The sequence below is a fragment of the Myxine glutinosa genome, chromosome 9 (genome assembly GCF_964187855.1).
Source record: "Myxine glutinosa chromosome 9, kmMyxGlut1.1, whole genome shotgun sequence".
In the NCBI taxonomy this organism is placed as follows: Eukaryota; Metazoa; Chordata; class Myxini; order Myxiniformes; family Myxinidae; genus Myxine; species Myxine glutinosa.
In genome coordinates, this window is record NC_136269.1 from 113,789,694 (window position 1) to 113,815,247 (window position 25,554).

Here is a 25,554-nt window from a genome sequence, read left to right on the forward strand (position 1 = left end):
AGACTGGGCAAACAAGTGAAACATGTCTTTCGATCCTGACAAATCTCACACTCTTACGATGTCTCTCCGAAAAGACCGACTGGACAACCCTCCCATCCACTTTCTGAATAATCCTCTCCAAGAAGTTCTGTCACTCTAGCTTTTGGGTCTCACTATCTGCCATGATCTTTCCTGGGAAAACCACATTTCAAATCTGGCCTCCAAAGCCAGTGGCCGACTGGGCATCCTCCGTCGTGCGAAGTCCTTCCTTGGTACACCTGAGCTCCTCACCACTTACAAGGCTTTCATCCGCAGCTCTATGGAATACTACTCTCCCCTCTGGTCTGGTGCTTCTGCCTCACACCTAGCTCGTCTTCACGCTGTTGAAACCAAAGCGTTCAGAATCATTGGAATCTCCCGCGATGAAGCTAACTCCAAGGGCCTTTCACTCACTCACAGCAGGCAGGTTGGTGGTCTTTCCATCTTCTACCGACTCCTCTCTGGCCTTGCCCCCCCAGCTCTCTCTGGGCTCTGTCCCCCAAATATTCCTACAGGTCGCACAAGATCTGCCTGCAACCCTCTTATGGTTAAACTGCCAAAATCAAGACTTTCTGCTCACCTTCACTCCTTCATTCCTCTTTTCTCCCACCTCTGGAACAAACTCCCTCACTCTCTTCAATCCCACTCCACCCTCCAGGTCTTTAAAACAGATGTTCACCACCATCTCTTATCTTCCCCCATCCAAAACCTTGATCTTTTCTACCCCCGCTAATTTCACCCAAAACCCTACACTTTTCTTTTTTTTTTTTTGAAATACCAACTTCTGTCCTGGAAGTCTTTGGTCCCCTTGTGTTTTATACCTCTCCCCCCTTCCCACGCCTCCTCCCCCCAAGCCCTCTCCCTCCCACACTTCTCCCTGCTCTCAAATGTTGTGTTTGTGTGCTTCCCCTTCTCTCCCCATCTTGTCTTCCGCTCCCTCTTTTTATATATTTTGTTTGTCTGGTTGATTTGTTTGTGAAATAAATGTTAGCTCTTTCACGAGCCTCGATTCAGTATACAAAAAAAGAAAGAAAAAAAGTACCATATTTGACAAGTTATAGACCTAACCAAATGACAGGTGTGATAATTTAAGAAAATGCATGCTTTTCCATTTGTAAGAGATGAGGTGAATCCATACCTGTATACGTTTTAGATAAAAGTGTAACAAGGATGGAAATCAGTGTTCCCAAAAAACAAGCTCACACTGATATTTGTGAATTCCCCATGCATGCTTTGCTCCCTTTTAGTTATATGTACGCATCTTTGTCCTCAAAGGAAATTCCTGCATAAGCCGTGTGCGAGATAATGGCAGCATTCCTCCTATCCATGTAGTTGTTTGTTACGCTTGTCTTCACAATTATGAGATACAACATGTTGTGCTGAAGTAATGAGATTAGGCTGAATCATTGGCAACAAGCTAATGGGCTGTTCATTCATGGGTACGGAACACCCAGTTATTGCTTTCTTTGGAACAGCTATGCTGCGGATGCAGTGAGCCCTGTAATGTGCTGTGAGGCACATAATACTTGGAACATAACTGCCTCCTTTCGGGCCGAAGTTTGGTGGCATGAAAGGTGATGCAAGGCGAGTGACATCAAACGCTGTAAATAAAAGGCAAATTACTCCTCACTGCTTTATAAACAGAAGAAATGGATAAAAAGGCACATTACCATTATTTAATATGGCCCAGGTCCATATTATTATTATTAGCTGCCTGTCACATTCAATGATTACTGGGGAGTTGTCTTCATGGCAACGAGTCATGGAATAGGAAACTAGGCCACTTTTAGCCAAAAAATCCCTCCTGCATTGGTCACAGTGGACTAATACTGGTGTTAGACTTTGCATTTTGTATGAGTGTGCATACCCTGTTGTGACCAGACACTTGAAAGCAAGCTTCTATTCTAAAGGCTGCAGGGGATGCCTGGAAATACACAGCTTATTGTACATATAAGGAGTTTTAGACAGTTGTAACACCTTGTATGTCATTACTGTCTATATGAGCTTACATGGTGATATACGAGACACAGAAGCTCAAATTTTTTTGTACAAATTGCAAGTCAACATTAAAAAAGACTGTTCGTTACCCCGTGCATGCGACATGAAAAGCAGGGTTAAGCAATATTGGTTAATTTGTCTGTCTGCAGAGGTCAGTTTACGATCAAGAAACAAGTTATTCGAAATGGAATGATATATTTTAAACAGAAATCGGAAAAATAACCTGGAGTTTAGCAGTACTTTGGCTCTGAATTGGTCCCGATCGCACATGCGCAAAGAGTAGTGAGATAATATTTTTACTCTGTCGGCCTGCCTGACATTTCAACAAAAATGAAAATGATTCCAAACAGGACACTTACTCTGTTTTTAAGGATGTCATAAGGGATACAAACAACAGGCATGAAAAACTAATCAACGTGTTAAATAAGGTAGTGTAAAAGACGCTGCATCAATAGCGGTAAACTTCTAAAAAAATTATTTATACGACTTTTGAAATCTTTATTTCAGTTCAATTGAATTACATAATTGAACGCTGAGACACAAATGTCCTTCTTGGCATTTTAAAAAGTCTTACATTTAGCAGTACTTAGCAGTCACAAAACTGTGCAGGCTAAGGTGTTCTATTAAGTCTCTAGTCATTCATATCATTCTGGACTTCCGCTTCCGGTCCGGTCTGGAGAGGACGCTGGTGTTACTTGTTCGCCGCTTCTCCGACTGGGCCATTGTACATAGTTTGCTTTTCTGGTGGCCGTGGCAGATTTTTGACCGTTGGGTCTGCCCTCTGCTCGGTCCCGGCTCTGCTCCTGGCTTCACCTGCCCGGCTCCTCCACTGTTTCCTCAGGCCCGCTCCCGTTGTTTGTGGCTGCGGTCGTTTGCCGCTGCGTTTGCCGCTTTGCCTCCTCGACCTTGGCCTCATACTCGTCCCTTCGCTCCTGCCTGGCATGGCTCTGAGGTACTCCGCCACAAGGCTTCTTCTGCTCAATACTCACTCCACCCCATCATGCATCTCTGCAATCAAGTACCACGGACTCCTGCGATGACCCAGATATATTCATAGAGGCTCTGGTCGTAAGTTTGTTTACTTACAAACAGATCACTCCATTCCCGTACTCTGGTCGGCTCAGCGCACTCCCACTCATCGTCCCAGCGCACCTGGTCACAGCAACGCACACGATCGCACCTCCTGTCTGCAAACCCTGGCTAAATCACCTGAGTTCATCCCCACCGTACAAAACAACATCAAGCTCACCCTGTTCAATACCCGGTCCCTCAACAACAAAAGCCTCATCCTGAACGACTACATTCTGGATAATAAACTGGACTTTCTCTGTCTCACTGAAACCTGGCAACAACCTCTGGACTACTTCTCACTCAACCTCACTACACCCAATGGATATTCTTACATCAATAAACCACGCTCGGAGGGCCGAGGTGATGGAATTGCCGTAATTCACCGACAAGACATCAAGACCAGCCTCATCTCCATCTCATCTGCTCCATCATTTGACCACCTGGCTTTTAAACTCTCTGGTCACACACAGTCAGTCATGGCTGTCGTCTACCACCCTCCCAAACCACACCCATCATTCCTGTCTGACTTCTCCTACTTTCTGACCCAGCTCTGTTCCCTCTCCCCCTCAATCCTCCTCCTCGGTGATTTCAATATCCACATGGACTCCACTGACTCCACAATAACCACTGACTTCACTGATTTATTCACCTGCTTTAACCTCACTCAACATGTCAACTTTCCTACCCATAACCGTGGTCACATTCTGGACCTTGTCTGCTCTACTGGATTAATTTTGCACCATCTCTCTGGCTCCGACCTCACCCTCTCTGACCACTTAGCCATCACTATGACCATCAACATCCCCACCCCAGCACCAAGGCATTATCGCACTACCAACTTCCGTAAGCTAAGCGCTCTTTCACCGACCTCATTCTCATCCACCCTCTCTGAAAAAATGTCCACTTCTCCCTTCGTTGACGTCCACACCCCTTCTGACCTCACTGACTACTACAACCACACTCTCTCCTCCTGCCTTGACCAGCTTGCGCCTATAAAAACCAAAAGTTTCTTTCACCCATTCTGCTCCCTGGTTTACCCCTGAACTCCGCCTGATGAAAACTCGTGCTCGCCAACTTGAAAGACTCCGCAATAAAACAGGTCTCACAATTCACTCCCAAGCCTACAAGGACCACCTACAACACTACAAAGATGCCCTCTCCCGCGCCCGCTCGGCCTACTACTCTCAAATTATCCACTCTGGCTCCGGAAACCCAAAAGCACTCTTCTCGACAATAAACAAACTCCTCAGCCCCCTGAATACCACCACCCAGTCATTCACAGTGGACAACTGCATCTCCTTCCTTTCATTCTTCCAATGCAAAATTGACAACATCGACAACAGCTTAACCACCACCGCACCCGCTCCCCCTCAAACCACCTGCCCCCCCTTATCCTGCCAACCCCTGTCTCAATTCTCCCCAGTCTCCCCGACTGACCTCTCTGAACTCCTCATAGGAATGAAAACTGCCACCTGCACTCTTGACCCCATCCCCTCCAGCTTTGTCAAGGCCTCCCTTCCTGCTCTCTCTCCACTTATCACTGCAACAATAAACTCCTCCCTGTCTACAGGCATCGTCCCACCATCCCTCAAAATTGCTGCTGTTACCCCCATTCTGAAAAAACCTGGACTCAACCCTGACACCCTGAATAACTTCAGACCCATCTCCAACCTACCCTTTCTGTCAAAAGTTTTGGAACGCGCTGTAGCCACTCAACTCAAACATCACCTCTCTGCCAATAACCTGTATGAAACATTCCAATCCGGATTCCGCTCCAACCACAGTACTGAAACGGCTCTCCTCAAAATCACCAACGACCTTCTCCTCTCCTCTGACACTGGCAACCTCAACATTCTCATCCTCCTCGACCTCAGCGCCGCCTTTGACACCATTAATCACACCATCCTCCTCACCCGACTTGAAACCACCTTTAACATTACCGGCACTGCCCTCTCTTGGATCAAATCATACCTCTCTGACAGACGCCAATTCATCTCCATCAATAACTGCAAATCCCCCACTGCTCCCCTCCCCCAAGGTTCAGTTCTTGGCCCCCTCCTCTTCATCCTGTACCTGTCCCCCCTTGGTCACTTAATCCGCCGTCATGGTCTCCAATTCCACTGCTTCGCCGATGACATCCAGCTTTTCATCTCCACCAAGTCCATCTCCACCGCCACTCACTCTATCCTGACAAACTGCATCACTGAAATAAAATCCTGGCTTCAAATCAACTTCCTCAAACTTAACTATGATAAATCTGAAATAATCATCATTGGCCCAAAAACGCTCACCAAATCCACCCATAACTTTGCCCTCAACATCGACGGTTTCCCAGTATCCACCTCCCCTCACATCCGGAATCTTGGCATCATCTTTGACCAAACCCTCTCCTTCGACAAATACACTAAACAGATCACAAAGACAGCCTTCTTTCACCTGAAAAACATCGCCCGTCTCCGTCCATCCCTCTCCTCCACGGCTGCAGAAACCCTCATCCACGCCTTCATCACCTCCCGTCTGGACTACTGCAACAGCCTCCTCTGTGGTTCACTCTCAATAATCACCAATAAACTCCAATACATTCAGAACTCCGCTGCCCGTCTACTCACCCATTCCCGGACCCGTGACCACATCACCCCCGTCCTTTACAAGCTTCACTGGCTCCCCATCCCCCAGAGAATCCAGTACAAAATCCTCCTCTTGACCTACAAAGCCCTCCATAACCTGGCCCCATCCTACCTGGCTGACCTCCTCTCCAGCCACACTCCCACCCGCAACCTCCGCTCTGCTGGTACCAACCTCCTGACCCCCCCCCACCCCCCCCCCCCATCCGGACCAAATTCAGATCCTGGGGGGACAGGGCCTTCTCCATCGCTACTCCAACCCTCTGGAACTCATTACCTCACACCATCAGAGACTCCTCCTCACTCACCACATTCAAAACATCACTCAAGACCCACCTGTTCAACACTGCATTCAACATTTAACCCACAGCATTTAACCCCTGACTATCTCTTCTCCTTCTCCTTCCTTTTGCTTTGATTATTTACCTATTGATTTTTTGTCTTTTTGCACTTGTTTTTTGTACTCTGTCAAAGCGTCTTTGGGCTTCTTGAAAAGCGCTATATAAAATAAATGTATTATTATTATTATTATTATTATTATTATTATTATTATTATATATGTATATACGAGGGGCAGTCAATAAGTAACGTTAAAATATTTTTCACAACTTGTTTATTGCATGTATGTGTGTAACAACTGTTAGTTTTTCATTATAATCTCCATTGCGTTCAATGCATTTTTTCGAGTGCTTTACTTAGGCCTGGATTCCTCTAGGAGAAAAAAAAATTTGGCTGCCTGTGTAGCCATTCGTGCACAACCTCTTGGACCTCTTCGTCGGATCGGAAAGTGGTTCCACCAAGCGTCTCTTTGAGTAGCCCAAAGATGTAGTAATCCGAAGGGGCGAGGACTGGCGAGTGGGGTGGATGAGGAAAACACTCAAAATACAGGTCCTCGATTGTTGCAGCTGCAGCATGGGCAGTATGAGGCCGAGCATCATCATGCTGCAACAAAACACCAGTAGTGAGTAGTCCATGACGTTTTGATCTGATTGCTGGTTTCAGATGATTTTTAAGGAGGTCGCAGTATGATGCACTGGTGACTGTGGTCCCTCTGGGCAGGTAATGCTCTACAAGTGGGCCTCGGCTATCCCAGAAGAGTGTCAGCATCACCTTTCCATCGGATGGCTGTGTGCGGTATTTTTTGGGCTTCGGTGAAGTTGAATGGCGCCACTCTTTGCTTGCCCTCTTCGTTTCTGGCTGAAAGTAGTGGACCCTGCTTTCATCCCCATTCACTACGCGCTGTAAGAAAGTGTCGCCTTCTGTTTTGTAACGAACGTCGCAGAGGTTCTTCACATGCGTCCACACACCGTTCTTTCAGTTTGGGTGTGAGTTGTCTCGGCATCCACCTTGCAGACAATTTGCGGAACCCCAGCATGTTGTGAATGATATGGTGTGCTAAACCATGGCTAATGTTCAATTCAGAGACCACTTCATCCAGCGTAATGCAACGGTTTTCCCTTAGCACGTGCTCAACTCCTGCAACAATTTCTGGTGTGTCAGCTGTGTGAGGCCGGCCCGAGCGAGAAGCGTCTGCCACACTGGACTCTCCACTTTTAAACTTCCTGTCCCAGTCATACATTGGCTGCAGCGATAAACATGCTTCACCATATTGCATCTTCATTCTGCGATGGATTTCACTGGGATTCACACCCTCACTTCCCAAGAAACAAATGACAGAACGTTGCTCCTCCCTGGTGCATGCTTCTAAGGGAGCCGCCATCTTGGAACTGCTCTACTGACGTCATACACTCAATGTTGCCAGATCTAAAACAGGCAAAACTAGACTCTTACCCAGAGATACAACATATGTCATCTACAACTACACACACACACACATTACATTCTCGAATTTATATCGCCATTTTAAGGTTACTTATTGACTGTCCCTTATATATATATATATATATATCTACATACATACATACCGTAGTTGTATTTTCTGTCTGTCTGCCTGTCGGTCCATCGATAGATTTAGCCCCACTGGTAGTAGCCCCATCATATTGCATACCGTTGGCATCCTCTTGGCAAATAGAGATGCAAGAAAACATTTTCAAATCTACAGGGTTGGGGGTTCAGGGTGGGGGACGACCCCAGTTCTCTCTCATGCAAATGTATATCATATAGTGTTATATATAAGAACAACAACTTAATATGTACTGTGTTTGCATGTATGTATGTGTGTGTGTGTGTGTGTGTGTGTATGCATGTATTTATGTTAGGCGTACCAGAAAATAATGTCGTTTTTTAAGCTGTGTACACCGCTTGAAAAACAACATTACTTTCCGACATGCCCTATTCTTTGATCAGGGTGCCGGAGTTAACTTACCTACTCTTGGCAAAAGACGCAATGGGGTTTTTAATGTTTACCATCTAATGCTAGCAGACGGAACAACCAACTTGATGCCCATCCGATGAACAGTGCACCTTATGAAGTAGTGCCATGCCTGCAAAGCACCAATCCGACAGTTCATATTCGGGAAGGTAATCAAATCTAGATGAGCTAGCTCAACAGCCAGTGGTTGCAAGATGACCTAGCTCAAATGGTAAAAGGTCCAACTCTGCCCTCGTGCCCTATCCTTGTCAGACACATTCATTAACAGTTGTGTTTTGATTCACGTAGGCCTATCGTGAATTTTCACTTTGTATAAAGCAATGACTTCAAAAATCATTACTTAATAGGAAACCCCTGAACATGTGCAGGTCGGTGTTGGGGAGGGAAGGGAAAGCGGGTGGCAAGGGAGGGGAGAAGAGGTACAGTTTATGCCAATCTACTTAATTCACACATTAATTCCTACTTTATATATAGTATGGACACTTGCAGAATACATAAAGGTTGTTAAATTTCCTTTTGATTAACATTAGCAAATATCATCCGCAAAGTAATATTGGTACCGATTCTAATGTGGCTCCATTTCTGCAGAATATCATTCTTTGATGAGATTTGAGTTTGCAAACAAGAAATTAATCAGGGACAGTGGTTGAACAGTTATGGAGCATTGATGTTGCTCGCATTTATACCGTCAAAATTACATTTATGTCATTGGAGTGAAAAGGAAATGTCGCTTCAGCTTGTTTGTATACAGCTCTTTGGGACAAGTTGGACAACTTTTACAGTACAAAATCTCGGTTTTGGCATCTCCTGGTTGAGGAGAGAGCTCATAAAAGCAGGATCCAGGTTCAAATATTGTATAAGATGTATCAGTTCATTTATCCAGTGTCCTACCATCTTTGCAATCTATTAAAAAGTACAGCTATGCCTCGTCTCAAAATCATCAACGTCAGCAATCACTCAAAAACCACCTTTAGGTTGTTGACCTTTAGCTTTAGCTTTAGGAGCCACAACGTCAGCAATCACTCAATATGAAGATATTAAATCACGGGATTATCTATCACTTTTAAGATGGCTGCAGAGCCCAAGTCTTGATCAGCATACATGGTGGCAGCTGTGGCAGGTTGTTCCTTAAGGAAGGGTTTCCCTCATATTACGATTCTGTTTTGCTATTTCATTCACCGCGTCGCTTATCAGCTTCGAGAGCAAGGCAATTCACCTTGAAATGGGCGACACTTTGATGGATCACGCGGTCACTGCCGTCTGTTGCTGGTCATTTTATCCGAGGATTCTGTGTCAATGTCAGTCTTCTTGAGATCTGCTTTCAGGGTGTCTTTGGAGCGTTTTTCCAAATCACCACAACATTTCTGGCAAAGACTGACCTAGGAGGATAGGACTTGCTTTGGCTTTGGTGGACACCTGCTCCTTCTTTTGCACAGATACAACCCATCTAGTATTCATTTATCATACACTTCCTCCCACCCATGGCACACTGAATCCTGTTGTAAAGCATTTGTCGTGAAGGCAAATCTTCAAGCCTAAAGTTCCTTATTTTGAATGGAGTGCTTACTCGAATGCAACCGAGAAGGCAAATCAAACCGAAGGAAACCTCAGATCATTCCACAAAGCTGGCACCAAGTGCGTGTACACTTTCAGGAGAGCCAGAAAACAACATCTGTCAAACTAGGCCATGAGCTGTGGCCGAATATCGTTCAGATTTGTGGCACCTGCTCTGGAACTACAATCGTAGGTTCTGTAAAATAAAATGATGTCATTTTAAAGCTACTTAATTTCTCACTTTCAAATGTGTGGATAGCTTTCTGGAAAACGCAAGTGAAATTGGCCGTTTCATGGGGAGATTAGCTCAGTGGCTAGCTCATTTGAATATCGACATATCAGAGGCCATGATTCGCTGCAGACAAAATGGCTGTGCCCACACAGATTAGTCGTGACAGCAAAATGAGGTGTAATTACCCACGTTTTTGAAAATAATCTTCGGAATTTTATTTATTTTAATGAAAAGTCGTTGGCCAGATTTTGCCAAGTTTGCCAAGAAGTGGATAAAACTTGAGAAGAAAGGGGCTGAACAATGGGCAAGACTTGTTTCTTTTTTTTTCTCCTAAGCAATAGTTTTCCTAATGTATTTGTCCACAAATACTTCACCTTTGGTAATACCATTGGAGATGACATTCCATAGTCATTATTGGGGGGAAATGCCAAGGGCATAGGAAAGGCCCCTTTATATGGTATGTGCCATGTGGCAAACTATAGAAAAGAAGGGACATTCCATAGCTTGTACAAAATGCCAAACAATATAAAATAAGGGACATTCAAAAAAATTTGTGTGCACGCTGGACTACACTTGTGTTCTCAGGAAGAACCAAGTAATGATCTAGAAATGTTCATATAAAGGGGCACCCTACATATATCAGTTAAAATACATTTACTTCTTCATGCAGCTGTATGCCTTCATCGGTGTTTTTACCTCCGCCACCAAAGGTGGATGGAGGTTATGTTTTCAGCCCTGTCTGTCTGTCCATTTGTTTGTCTGTTTGTCCATTTGTTTGTCCGTTTGTGAACAAAATATCTCAAAAAGTTGTGGACGGATTCGGACAAAATTTGGCAGAGATGTAGCGCATGTGACAACGACAAAATGATTAGATTTTGGTGAAGATCCGGATTCGGATCCGGCCACTAGAATTTGTAAGCGATTCTTCACCATTGGGAGATAGGGCCAAAAACGATACATAGCAGGATACCTTAAAAAGTTGTTGACGGATTTGAACGAAACTTGGTGGAGAGGTTGCGTATCTGACAAGGACGATTCGATTTTGGTAAAGATCTGAATTATGGATTCAGATATGAGAATTATTTAATATTTTAAGTGATTCTTCACCATTGGGGTCATTCCATGTCAAATCATCAAAGAATCTGCCGTCATCTCTCAGATTTTTGTAAAACTTTGGGAACCAATTGGGACCCATGAAAAACAGCTAGAACTCAAATATTTTTGCTAACAGCCTCTTAATTAGTGAGATACAGGTTAACGAACTTTGGACTAATTAGCGCGATGTCGCGAATTCAAATGGCCATATCTCTAAAAGTATAACACCTAGAGAGCTGGTTTTGGTGTCATTTTAAAGGTATTTTCATGCCCTATAAATTTGTCTGGGCAACATTTTCCTACCTCCAATCACAAAAAAGTTATCACAAAATATAAACTTCAATCGTGAATCCAAAAAAAAATGTATCCTTCAAATTTCCTCAAATTCATCCCAGATGTACCTTATGATGTCAAGAAGCTTCCACATAAGTTTTGTGATGGGCACTCCAATAGTTTCTGAGATATGAGCAATAATGTACATGTACGTATGGCATATAGGTTCGAAAATCAGCATTTGTAATGTATTATACAATCATTCTAACCTAGCCATGACAGGGAACACAGGGAACAACCATCAATTGCTTTGAAGTATCATATACTTTCATTTTCAACTGGGCCTGAGGGGAATTCTCATCTGGGGAATTCCAACTGGGATTTCCCATGTGGGTAATTCGAGGTGATGCAACTTTCACAGTCTAAGATCCCCAGGGAAAGTCCAAGTTGGCTTAGTGTAATGCTTAGGCCTGCCACCAACAGAAATTGGCAGTTCACTTCTGAAGGAGCTGCAGAAAAATGACGACTGCCAAGGAAAAGTTCATCTTGAAGCAGAAATCCTGCTGCGATCCCTTTGGAGCTCATGAAAAACCAAAGTCGTCTGGCTTGAGAGCTGTTAGCCAAAAAGCCATAGCCGCTCATCCAAGCCTCAAACTGCAAAGTGCACAGAAAATCTGTACCCAGTGTCGTAAGAAACTGGCAAAAAGACAACCAGGTGTGGTAGAGACTCAGAGTGAAATACCATTACCAGTGACCAGCAGCGCTATTAGCAGTAGTGAGGACAATGATGGTGGAGGTGAATCACCAATATCAGGCAGTTCAGGGGAGTTTGAATTTCATTCTCCTGAAATGGAACTGAATACACTGAATGAGTCTTTGGGATTGATTGGAGAATCACCTATTCCAAAAAAGAGACTTGCTGCAGATAAATATGTGAAATCCAAAACCAAGAAAATCGGTGACACTGTGAAGAAAAAATTGGAAATCGCGACAGGATTGCCATCTAACAAACTCCAGGATGCAGGACAGGAGATGATAGAACAACTCAAGCACAAGTTTGAATCAACGACCAAGAAAAGTGAACAAGTGCAGGTGCTGACTGTTCTGCCAAAAAGCTGGACAATTGCTGAGATCACAGAGGAGTTTGATGTGTCAAGCTACATGGCTAGGAAAGCAAAGGCATTGGTCAGAGAACAAGGAATTCTCACCATTCTCAGAGTTGCATGTGTCATGGAACATACCCCAGAGAGGCATGAGGTGGATGTTAAGTTCCTCCATCCACATGGACCATCCCCATCATATACATTTCCGGAACCAGCAGACCCTCTCACTATTGACTACCAGGATGTGCTTACTACTGTTGAACCAACCACTGCAACTGGAAGGACATAATGTATTTCCAAGAAAGAAACAAGTGCTGCTGTTGCTGCATTGAAGAGGAAATTGAAAGCCTAAGTCAGGTTAGTGAACACTGTGTACTTGAACTCACTTATTGATTGTATAATACATTACAAATGCTGATTTTCGAACCTATATGCCATACGTACATGTACATTATTGCTCATATCTCAGAAACTATTGGATTGCCCATCACAAAATTGATGTGGAAGCTTCTTGACATCATAAGGTACCTCTGGGATGAATTTGAGGAAATTTGAAGGATACATTTTTTGGGGATTCACAATTGAAGTTTATATTTTGTGATAACTTTTTTGTGGTTGGAGGTAGGAAAATGTTGCCCAGACAAATTCATAGGGCATGAAAATACCTTTAAAATGACACCAAAACCAGCTCTCTAGGTGTTATACTTTTAGAGATATGGCCATTTGAATTCGTGACGTCGCGCTAATTAGTCCAAAGTTCGTTAGTCTGTATCTCACTAATTAAGAGGCTGTTAGCAAAAATATTTGAGTTCTTGCCGTTTTTCATGGGTCCCAATTGGTTCCCAAAGTTTTACAAAAATCTGAGAGATGACGGCAGATTCTTTGATGATTTGACATGGAATGACCCATTGGGAGATAGGGCAATTACGTTACATAGCAGGATATCTCAAAAAGTTATGGATGGATTTGGATGAAACTTGTTGGACAGGTTGTGTGTGTGACAAGGAAGAATCGATTCAATTTTGGTGAAGATCCAGATCCGGATCCGGATCCAGCCAGTATAATTTTTCAAGTGATTATTCACCATTGAGTGATATGGCCAACCAGGCGGAGGTATGCTCTCCACTGAGTGTCGTTCTAGTTCTCACTGGATTTCAGGCCACATAGGCGTCATGATATACACCAATAAATGGTGTATTGTACATGTATAAATAAAGTCTCATTCTCTTTGCCCTTGGTCCGAGTATCACCTTGGTCAGAATTTCCCAATCGGACTCCACCCCATCCCCCAAGCCGCAATGATCCCACCGTTGCTGCCACTGAACAGGAAATAGTTTCCACTTTCCAACAATAACACACGTGTAGGTTACGGATGTGCAACTCAAGTTAGCCTTACGACTGGCGTGACCCCGATAAACCTGCCCCTCCCCCGAGCCCTTAGACCCCCACTGGTGAACAGGAAACTGCCTACCCCACCCAACGATACAACACCATGTGTACATTCTGGGTTGATAGCGTGTACAACATCTCCGACTGCTATGAACCCTTAGAGCCTTGTCAGAACTTCAAGGCCATCCTTAACCACCTTTGAAATGGAATATAGAGTGTGACACTGCAGATTCATAATAATCAGCATTTCTTAAATCCCCGGAAAGGTCCACTTTCATTTGGAGGCCAGATGGGTTCAACGAAAGTCATTTTTTAGCCAATTGTTAGATTCTGGGTTATAGACTTTAGATTCTGGGTTATATATAGATTCTGGGTTATAGCCTTACACATCGGATATGATACCGGCTGCTTTGGAACCTCTAATCTGTACTTCAGATGAAGCAGATCCTGCTTGGTACTCCAAGAGACCATTACAGGAGCATCAGAAGATCACGAGAAGCATTAAAGGCAGGTTTGAGAGGTCTGGAAGTTGCCTTGTACAGAATCCATGCAGATGCCCCCTATTGCGAGAACTGGACCCCTTTTTGTGAAAATGACATATTTCCATTACATCTACCATTAGTCAAGCCAAACACAGGTAACAATAGGGCATAAATCATACTACTGTGCAGTGTGCACTTTTAATGTGAAGACTATAAAATAATATAATTCCACACATACTCACAAAAGGCACAATGCATCTCTGGATTGCCCCAAACTTTTTAAAGTATCCCCGAAGTTCAGCTGCAAAATGGGAAAAAGGAAGCAAATAAGAGAAACAACAGCAACAAATAGTCTGACTGGTAAAAACAAGTTAACAAAGGGTGTCAAATTTTTTTTTAAATCACTGATACTGACACATTCATTCATTCATATCACTCTGATACCGACACATCAACTTTTACCAATAGATGCAAAAATCTAGTATAATTTTTTTGTGGCCCCAAAACAAACAAACATTTTATTTATAAGAGCCCTCACAGCTCCCACAGCTGCCACCCTTCCAACATGAATCATTTAAAACTTATCCTGTACATTCAAAGCCTGGTGTTGGCTTAGCGGTTATGGTGCCAGCTTGGGATCCTAGGATCCTGGGTTTGAATCCAGGTCGATCGCTGAATTAACGCCAGGAGGGTTGACTCAGCCTGTCATCCTTCCGAGGTTGGCAAATTGAGTACCAGTTCACTGGCAATTCCCTGTGTGTCGCAAGAGGCGACTAACAAGGTTGGCGGCAGGAAGGGCATCCGGCTGTAAAACATTGCTTCGAAAATGGGACCACGGTACCCCAAAAAAAGGCCAACCCCCACTCTGTGGGGAAAAATGGCCTCTAAAGGTGGTTCTTCTTTTTTTTTCTGTACATTCAAAAGCCCCAGATATGCCCATCACATAGGTGTTCAGAAGAACCTAATCCAGCTACACAGTCCATTCACTGATAGCAATCCATCAGAGGTTTACACTCGGGCCTTGCACTGATCCACCTAGTTGGGAGTTTGCAGTCCGAGTGCAGCTTCTCATTTGATGAGCTGAGAAAGTTATCAAACTTTTTTGTTGTGCAGAAGCACATCCCTTTCTCTCAGGTAAGTTTCCAATTATTTTCAGCTTATTTCAGAAGGTTTGTGAGCCATTTTAAGTCACAAAGGTTATCTCCGACACATAATGTGCTTTATGATGCCCTGAATGCTGACGTTTCCTAGGGTTTCTGCGCAATGCGCATGCGCACCGAGCATTCTGTGGGAGTATATGTCATTTCAAAAGTGCGGTATTGCTGAGGCGAGTCAGAGGACAGAGAGTAGATGGAGCAATAATGGAGAAGCGGTTGTTAAAACAAACAGCAAAAGGGATCACTGACCTGCCTGTGATATGAAAGCAACAGACCTTGTGCCTTGGCTTCGTTGCAGGAGATTCCAATAATGTTGAGAGCTTTAAAAAAAAAAAAAAACACCTTTTAGAGGCCATTTTTCCCCGCAAGCGGGGGTTGGCCTTTTTCAGGGACCGTGGTTGTTGTTGTTTTTTTGGTCCCCTTTTTGAAGCAATGTTTTACGGCCGGATGCCCTTCCTGCCGCCAACCCTTTTTGTCGAGAGCTTTAGATACCACAAAATCCAGGAGAACCAGATATGATGTGGGAGAGACAGCACATTGGGGGGAGCAGTACTTCATCGAGCTTGAGACCGAGTAGCTCTGATTTTCCAAGAAAAGACTGATCAAAAGAGGAAGCAGTGTTTACATGTGTGTGTGTGTGCTTTTTATATAGTCGTGGCCACAAATATTGGCACCTTGCACTTTTTCCAAGCAACTCACAATTTTCTCTAAAAATAAGTTGAGATTGACAAAAGTATTTGGTCTCCACAATTCTTTATTTCACTCTTAATATTACAGAACCTTTGTTTATGATTCAGAACTTAATATATCGTTTTAAATCAGGGGGAAAAATGGCAGTGACAAAATTATTGACACCCGAGACTTAATATTTGGTAGCACAGCCTTTGGACAAAATAACTGCAGTCAAGCGTTTCCTATAGCCATGAATGAGCTTCCTACACCTCTCTCTACTGGCAGTTTGGCCCACAATTATTGTGCAAACTTCTCCAGTTCTCCCAGATTTGAAGGGCGCATTCTCCCAACTGCTGTTTTCAGATCTCCCCACAGGTGTTCAAATGGATTTAGATCTGGACTCATTGCTGGCCACTTCAGAACAGTCCAGTGTTTTGTCTTGAACCATTCCTGGGTGCTTTTTGAAGTGTTTGGGGGTCTTTATCCTGCTGCAAGACCCATAACCTTCGATGGAGTCCCACGAGGTTGAACATTGCACTCCAAAATGCCTTGGTAATCTCCTGATTTCATGATGCCATGCACACATTCAAGGCACCCAGTGCCAGAAGCAGCACAGCAACCCCAAAACATCACTGAACCTTCTCCATGTTTGACTGTTGGGAAGGTATTCTTTTATTTGAAGGCTTCATTTTGTTTTCTGTAAACATAGAGATGATGTGCTTTACCACAAAGCTCTAATTTGGTATCACCTGTCCACAGGACATTCTCCCAGAAGGAGTTTGGCTTGTTCAGGTGTGTTTTGACAAACAACAGTCGGGCTTTCTTAGAAGTGGGGTCCTCCTGGCACTCCTACCATAGAACCCCCTTTCATCGATTTGGCGATGGATGGTGCGAGTTGAAACCATCCTACCTTGTGTCTGAAGGTCAGCTTGAATCTGTTTGGCAGTTTATTGAGGTGCTTTCTCCCCCATTCAAACAATCCTTCGCTGCCAACTTCAATCAAGTTTGCTCTTGCAGCCACGTCCAGGGAGGTTGGCTACAATGCCATGGGCCTTAAACTTCCTGATAACATTGCGTACAGTGGACACAGGAACATCAAAGTCTCTGGAGATGGACTTGTAGCCTTGAGATTGTCCATGCTTGGCTACAATCTTGTGCCTGACCTCTTCAGACAATTCCCTGGTTTTCTTTCTTTTCTCCATGCTCATTGCGGTACACACAATGACACAAAACAGCAGAATGACTCCTTTTTTCTATTCAAACTGGTTGAATAATTGATTTTCATATTGCAGCTACCTGCAACTCACCATAGGCGAGTTCAATTTCAAAGTAAAGGAGAATCACCTGCGTAAAATCTAATTATTTCTAACAACTTCTAAAAGGTGCCAATAATATTGTCCATTATATTTTTGGATTTCTGTGTGGAATAAGCCAATATTTCATAATTTTTTCAGCTTTTTTTGTTTTGTTCCACTGCAAACAAAAGAAATACATATGTGGATACAACAACAATAACAGGCATTTTAAGGCCATTTTCCCTGCAAGAGCGGGGGTTAGCCTTGCGGTCCCCATGACAATCTTCAAACAATGAGCTCAAACAACATACATGTGGATACCAAAATACTTTTTAATTTCAACAATTTTCTGGAAAAAATGGTGCATTATTTGAAAAAAGTGCAAGGGTGCCAATATTTTTGGCCACAACTGTATTCACTGTGGCCGCTAATTGTATCAACAGGAAATACAGGAAGTCAACACCTCTCAGTCTCATTCAGTTAGCTCTTATATTTCCTATCCCCCATGTGTGTGTGGACCCACTCCCCCCCCCGTGTGTGTGACCCACTCCCCTGTGGGTGATCCACTCCCTGGTGCAGAGTGCGTGATGTGGGAGGGAGAGGGTTTGAGCTCTTGAAGTCACATTTTACATGAGATGTAATCACACATTTCAAACTGTATTTCCCATTTGCATGCACATGCATTCACATGTTATCAGAAGTAAATACATTGTGTAGATTACATCATTTGTGGATCTGATAAATTTCCAGTAACCAGTTTGTAAAACTGAATGTGCAACATCTAAATGAAGACGTCCATGCCCATGGGATTCCCACTGGTGACCCCACTAGTATTTCCTATATTTCCACGAGTCCAATTTGCATTCAGGAACAGAACAGTTATGGTTAACAGTTTTGAAATTGCCACTTTTTTATACATGGTCAAGGCTCCTGGACGAGCTAGGACACAGGACAGTTGACACAACATAACAAAGGAAATAACGCAGGAGAAAGGGGAATGCCTACAGCAGGGCAGAGGGACAAGGTAGATGGAGATGGCCAAGCAAGGGATGCAGGTAACAATGAGGATTAGGGGAGAATACAAAGGGTGGACAAGATGGATGCATAAGCTAAATTTTAGGGAGGGGTGGGGTTCGTGTAACGGGTGTATAAAAGATCATGGCTTTGGATGGTGGATGACCTGAGATGGTGGTGAACAGCTGTCTTGAAGACCCATTGGGAAGAAGAAGATCGAAGTGAGTGAAGAAGTTGGTTCCACAGGTGAGAAAAAGGGAGAAATAAACGAGTGGAGTTGTGCAATTGTTCGAGATTTAGGCAGTTTCACTGCACTGGTTCTAGATTAGGCAGGAGGGGGTTGCTGACAGACTACATGCGTCCTGCAGATTCACGGGAAATGGGGGACAGAGCACGGAGATGGCAGAGGGTGCAAGAATAGAAATGAGGCGGAAGAAGACAGAGACCACCGACCCGTCGGTGATGGCAAAGTGATAGGCCCACCTCCCCCCCCCCCCCCCAAATGTCCCCCCTCTCCCCACCCACCCCAATGAAGTTTCAGATGAAAACCTTGGAAGTGGACTGGTGCTCAGGTGTGCCAAGGAAGGACTTTACATGACAGAGGATGGGATGCCCAGTTGGCATCTGGCTTTGGAGGCAAATCTTGAATGTGGCTTGCCCAAGAGAGATCAATGCTGAGAGTGAGACCCAAGCGTTTGAGTGACTAAACCTTGTTGAGATGGTTGTTAAAAGTAGATGGGAGGGTTTTCTGAAAATTTAAATTTAATATAACTAGTACACCCATTCCCTACGGGAGTGGCAGGAAGAGGTCATAGCTCTCTGGGGTATATAGATTACAGTAGGTCTATGGTCGGCCCTCAATAACATCGGGTGTGTGTTTATTTAGCAAGTTTCTTGTGGAGAGCTCGCCAAGTGGTTTAAGCATTCGAGTAAGCACTCCATTCAAAATAAGGAACTTTTGGCTTGGCACGTGCTTTCGAAGATGCGAAGGTTTTTCAAGAACAGTCGGACCCCATTATTCGCGGTTGATGAAATGTGACACGTTTCTCCATTTGCGGAAAAATCTCCCGCAAATTAGCGGTTGTTTTTCTTTTCGTGGTTGTGTTCCGTGAATTCGCGATTTTTTAAGGGCACAAAAAAAAAAATTCACAAGCCGCTAGCTTGACACATTTATACAACCAATCTTTTATCAGCCATGCAAAAAGCAGGTGGAGGTACGCAAAAAAACATCTTATACTGTACGGTACTGTACATGTTAGCTCGACACATTTATAAAACCCATCTTTAACCAGCCATGCAAAAAGCAGGTGGACGTATGCAAAACAACATCTTATACAAGCCGTGAGTATGACCTGCTAATACAGTACAGTACAGTACCATACATTCACTGCTGTGTGCTTTGAATTTTCATGGCTTTTGTGGACGCGAATTTTAGCTGCACTATAAGCGAGCTTCGCGGGATATCCCACCAAATGTCTAAACAAGTCATCCTCCACGAATTATATAATGCAAACGCTTCATTAAATCGATTACAGTTTGCAATTTACGGTAAAGCATCATCAGAGATGATGGGGTGTTCCATGTTCCATGTTCCATGTTCAAGCACAATGAAAACGCTTCGGGGGATGTTCCATCAGTGACTAAAACAAGTCATCCTCCACGAGTTATGGAATGCAAATGCTTCGACCTGTGGTTTTGACTCGCTCTGCTCATCGTTCAATAATGGCTCCCAAACGCAAGACCAGTGCCGGAGATGCGTCGACTACCAAGAGGCAGAAGAAAGTGATATGCCTGAGCCAGAAAGTGGAGCTGCTCGACCGGCTTTCGAAAGGAGAGAGTGCGGCCTCTGTTGGCAGGCATTATGGCATCAATGAATCCACCGTTCGCTACATATGGAAGGAGAAGGCCATCCATGAGAACGTTTCAGCGAGCACTGTATTGAATACGAAGGAAGGTGGTCACCCATGTCCGGAATGTCCACATGGAAAGGATGGAGAAGACTCTCAGAATATGGATCGAGGACAACTCGCAGACGAGGGACTTCATGCGGAAAACCATGATGCTGAACCGTTTCCTAAACCCGCTCATCGAGGAGGAGTTGGACGCCATTCCAAAGGTTTCTGAGGAGGAGGCGGACGCGAGCAGTAATGAGGAAGAGGTGCCGAGGTCCAACCTCACAGTCCAGTTCCTGGGCGAGTTGCTGCAGGACACACGGGCGCTTGCGGACAGGGTGCAAGATGTTGTCGTGGAGAGGTACCTCAAGTTCAAGAGGGGCTTGGATGATGTGCTGCTCCCATACAAAGAGCTGCATCAAAATGACGGGCAATGTGTCAGGCAGCTCCCCATCATCAATTTCTTCAGCCCTGCTCCATCCACCTCAAGGTCACCAGCACCCTCTCCAACGTTCCTCTCAGCGTCCTCACCTTCTCCTGCCTCTCCTCGCTCTCCCTTCGTGCACAATTTTTCTGCACAATCATTTGGGTCACCCTCAGAGTTCGAGGAATTCTTGGGATTTTAATTCATCAACATAATCATCATCATCATCATCATTGGAAAGTTGTGTCTTTGCAAAATAAAAATTTAAAACGCTTCATGATGGTGTTGTGCTTTTTGTTCGCGGATTCTATTCGCGGACACCCCAGAGCACCTCACCTCACCTCTCTCCACCCCACATCATCTCACCTCGCCTCTCTCCACTCCCCATCATCTCACCTCACCTCACCCCACATCATCTCACCTCGCCTCTCTCCACCCCACATCCTCACCTTGCCTCTCTCCACACCACATCATCTCACCTCACCTCTCTCCACACCACATCATCTCACCTCTCTCCACACCACATCATCTCACCTCTCTCCACACCACATCATCTCACCTCTCTCCACACCACATCATCTCACCTCGCCTCTCTCCACCCCACATCCTCACCTCGCCTCTCTCCACCCCACATCATCTCACCTCGCCTCTCTCCACCCCACATCATCTCACCTCGCCTCTCTCCACCCCACATCATCTCACCTCGCCTCGCCTCTCTCCACCCCACATCATCTCACCTCACCTCTCTCCACCCCACATCATCTCACCTCACCTCCCCTCCCCTCTCTCTACCCCACATCACCTCACCTCTCTCTACCCCACATTTGTATTGCTAATTGTGCCCAATCGTTGCCCCACTACAGATAATTTAACCTTGCTTATCCGTGAATACTGAATGTCGCTCTTGCAGAGAAAAAAAAAAGTGCTTTGAACACTTTTACAGATCGTAGAGCTGACACTGACAGTAACTAACGTAACAGTAACACAAACTCAGACTATAAAAAAAATATTTAACATTGGGTGGAGGCTCTGGAAAGTTAAACCACAAAGGATGGCGAGTACGTGTAGTACTACATCTCCAAAGCAAGGCGTGAGGAATGTGAGGTAACGTAATAATGAAAAATATACAGTATTGGGTATTTATTTTAAAAATAATGTATAAGAGGAAAGAAAAAAACTGAAAATGAACACGCAAACACATCATCCAAACATGCGTACCTGTAGATACTGTCCAGGGCAAACTCCTAACGAAAAGCACTAACTTGCCCATCTGGTTCGCCATTGAAATAATAATATCGACAACCCTTCACCCCGAATTTAACCTACGGCATAAACGTGAAGATTTAATGGTTTAAAGTAGTCGTCATTCTTAAATTATTATTATTTGCACACATTTCCAACACCTAGTGTCATGCTTGCATCGTGAAGACGGTAAGCACTAAGCAGCGAGTACGTGCAACAAACGTTGTTGTGACCATACACCGCTCGTAAATCTATACATCGCGATGACGTAATGGACAGTGTTAATTAAAGATTATAAATTATACGAATAATGAGGAAAAAGGAAACAACAAACAATTGTGAAAATTTGATTGATAACTTTCTGAATTGTATGTTTGCCAAAACAATAATTATTCGGCCTGAGAACCTCATATGTGTATTTGAGTAGATATTTGACATTGCAGCTAAAACCTGAAAAACCTACTTCCTTGAATCTCCCTCGATACATTTCCCTCAAGCCCTCCATGCACTCCCACTTAACCACTCCTTATCCTGGCCACTATCTTCTTTGCACTTTCACCCCTAAGCTCAATCTGGTTTTAAGATAATTTGGTTCAGCATTGCAGGAGTTAATATAAATAAATAAAACATACACATCGAATGAACCATTATGTCCAATGTTTATATCGTGTTCATGTGAAGGATTGATATTTGATATTGATGACTTTTCACGAGAAACTCCCGCTCCTGACGACACCGTCCAGGAAGGATACCACGTAATTCAAAAAAGAAAACCTTTTATTTTTGCGCTGGTTGAGACTTGAGAGCGACAAAATTGGAGGTTATATATTTCTTACCAAAAAAGGAAAAAATACATTTTAGAGAGTGGTTGAGGCAGCGGTCTGTTTCCTATACACTGCCCCAGTTCAAATATTTTTCTGATTGGAGCCTCAGTCATACATGAGTGGGCTCTGCGGTTATTGTTCTGATTCTTAAAGTGACACAATCATAAAAAATTTTGAAGATATATGTTTTTGACGATGATATTCCTGATCCATTAGCACAACAAATAATTTGCTAGAATAATAAGCCGGAGATAATCGTGTTTTAAAATCGGATATTTTCACTGCCATTATGCAAATGAGATACTTCTGCCTATACGCGTGACGTCACGGGTGCACATCTCATTGACGGACGCGCACGTCTGCGTTTCTTCAGAACCATCACAAATTATTCTGGCCTTCAAGATGCCGATGTGCCAAGACAGAAGGTCTAATGGGGGGTGTATAGAGGGTGTTTGGGGACAGTGGGTTCTATAAGTATGATGGATGTGGGACTACGGGGTCCGAAAGGGCTTTAGGAGTCTTAAAATCCTTGGGGTCTAAAGGGTCGAAATGGTCTTGTGGGTTATTAACGGTTTTAAAGTTATACAGGTTTTTTTTTGGTTTTTTTGTACACAAGATCGAGGCCAGTATAAGAGCTAACTAAATAACATTAATTCACTTCGCTTAACTTAACTAACTTAGCTAACATTAATCACAAAAAGACAAACTGACACTTAAAACGTGATAAAGGCAGCAGGAGACAAGATGGGGAGAGAGAGAGGGAAGCACGCAAGTACAACAGTAGAGAACAGGGACATCGGGAGATCTGTGGGAGGGAGAGGGCTTGGGGGGAGGAGGTATGGGAAGGGTGGGGAGCAGGGGGTTTGGTGGGGGGGGGGGGGGGGGGGGCAGAAAACACATGGACACTGCTAGGACTTCCAGGAAAGAAGTCGGCATTTCAAAAAAGTGGATCTGGGGTGAATTAACGGGGGTAGAAAAGATCAAGGTTTTGGATGGGGGAAGATAAGAGGTGGTGGTGAACAGCTGTTTTAAAGACCTGGTGGGAGGAGTGGGATTGAAGAGAGTGAGGGAGTTTGTTCCAGAGATGGGAGAAAAGAGGAATGAAAGAGTGAAGATGTGCAGAGAGTCTCGATTTTGGCAGTTTCACCATAAGAGATCTTGTGCGGCAGATCATGTGCGACATGTAGGAATATTTCCGGGACAGAGCACAGATAAAGCTGGGGGAGTTCGGCCGGAAAGGAGTCGGTAGAAGACAGAAAGACCACCAACCTGCCTGAGGTGAGTGAGTGAAAGGCCCTCGGATTTAGCTTCATTGCGGGAGATTCCAATGATTCTGAATGCTTTGGTTTCAACAGCGTGAAGCCAAGCTAGGTGTGAGGCAGGAGCACCAGCCCAGAGGGGAGAGCAGTATTCCATTGAGCGGCAGATGAAAGCCTTGTATGTGGTGAGGAGCTCAGGTGTGCCAAGGAAGGACTTTGCACGACGGAAGATGCCCAGTCGGCGACTGGCTTTAGACGCCAGCTTGGAAATGTGGTTTTCCCAGGAGAGATCATGGCAGATAGTGAGACCCAAAAGCTTGACTGACAGAACTTCTTCAATAGCATTGTTCAGAAAGTAGATGGGTGTGTTGTACAGTCGGTCTTTTTGGAGAGACATAGTGAGAGTGTGAGATTTGTCAGGATTGAAAGACATGTTCCACTTGTTTGACCAGTCTGTGATTTTGTCCAGATCTGTAGAGAGTGAGGAGGCTGCAGACTGCTGATCTGAGGGATGAGGTATGGAGCGACAGAGAGTGGAGACATCAGCAAAGAGATAGAGAGGATTTTCCAGAGAGTCGGAGAGATCATTGATGAAGACCAGAAAAAGCACAGGGCCCAGAACACTGCCTTGGGGAACTCCAGCCTGAACAGGAAGGGGAGATGAGAGAAATCCATTCAGGGCCACACGTTGACTAGACTAGGGAGGAAGTCCGCCAGCCATGCGTGGAGATTTCCATGGATACCATAGGAGGAGAGTTTGGTGAGCAGAGCTGGGTGCCAGACCGTATCGAAGTCACATGATATGTCAAGGGAGACCGCTCTGATTTCCTGTTTGGCATTGAGGACCTCCATCCATTGTTGAGACAGCCGAAGCAGCATGTCCAGAGTAGAGTGACCTGGTCTGAATCCAAATTGATGATCTGAGATCAAGCCATTGGAGAAGTGGAAGGATTTGTTGTCAGAATCGATGATGGATTTCATGACCTTGCTGATTATTGGGAGCAGGCTGATTGGTCTGTAGTTGCAAGGATCTATTTTTGCACCTTTTTGTGTAAAGCAGTAATTTTGCATCTTTTTGTGAAAAGCGGTAATGTTGGCTGATTTCCAAGCAGATGGCAGATGACCTGGAGCAAAAGAGAGGGTGAAGAGAACAGATAGAGGGTGAGATAGAGCAGCAGAGCAGGATTTTAGGACCCATGGGCTGATGCCGTCTGGTCCAGTTGCAGAATCAGAGTCGAGGTTTGTCAAAAACTTCTCCACCTTGTCAGGAGAGAAGAACACAGAGTCCAGGAGCAGCTGGGTACAACTGGGCAAGGTGGGTACAGAGAGAGATGGGTTGGGAACACACGATTTTGAGGCAAACGCAAAGTTGAGGCATTCGGCTTTTTAATGTGCGGTGTAAGCTGTGTAGCCATTTGAGGTAAGGGAGGGGATGGAAGGGGAACAAACACCAGAAACAGATTTGACCAGATGCCACCAGGATTTGGAGGAGGGAGTTAGGTTTGAGAGTTCAGTCTTGAGAGTAGAGAGATATTGTTTCCTGGCTCTCCTGAGGGTAGACACAGACTTGTTCCGAGTTTTGTGAAAGCAACTGAGATTTCTTT

The 25,554-nt window shown here is 44.4% G+C and overlaps 2 protein-coding genes across 2 annotated transcripts in view; one reads left to right on the forward strand and one right to left on the reverse strand.

The window, feature by feature from the left end:
- LOC137413846 (SRA stem-loop-interacting RNA-binding protein, mitochondrial) overlaps window positions 1-22,129 on the reverse strand; it is a 45,466-nt gene extending 23,337 nt beyond the window's left edge. The window contains exons 1-2 of the mRNA XM_068099274.2: window positions 21,844-22,129; window positions 14,414-14,472 (exon numbers count right to left, since the gene is read on the reverse strand). Of these exons, the coding sequence (XP_067955375.1) occupies window positions 14,414-14,472; window positions 21,844-21,907 (123 nt within the window). The 5' untranslated portion in view covers window positions 21,908-22,129. The remainder of the gene's footprint in view (window positions 1-14,413; window positions 14,473-21,843) is intronic.
- LOC144893659 (uncharacterized) overlaps window positions 1-25,554 on the forward strand; it is a 1,045,304-nt gene that overhangs the window by 1,011,710 nt on the left and 8,040 nt on the right. The window lies entirely within an intron of this gene.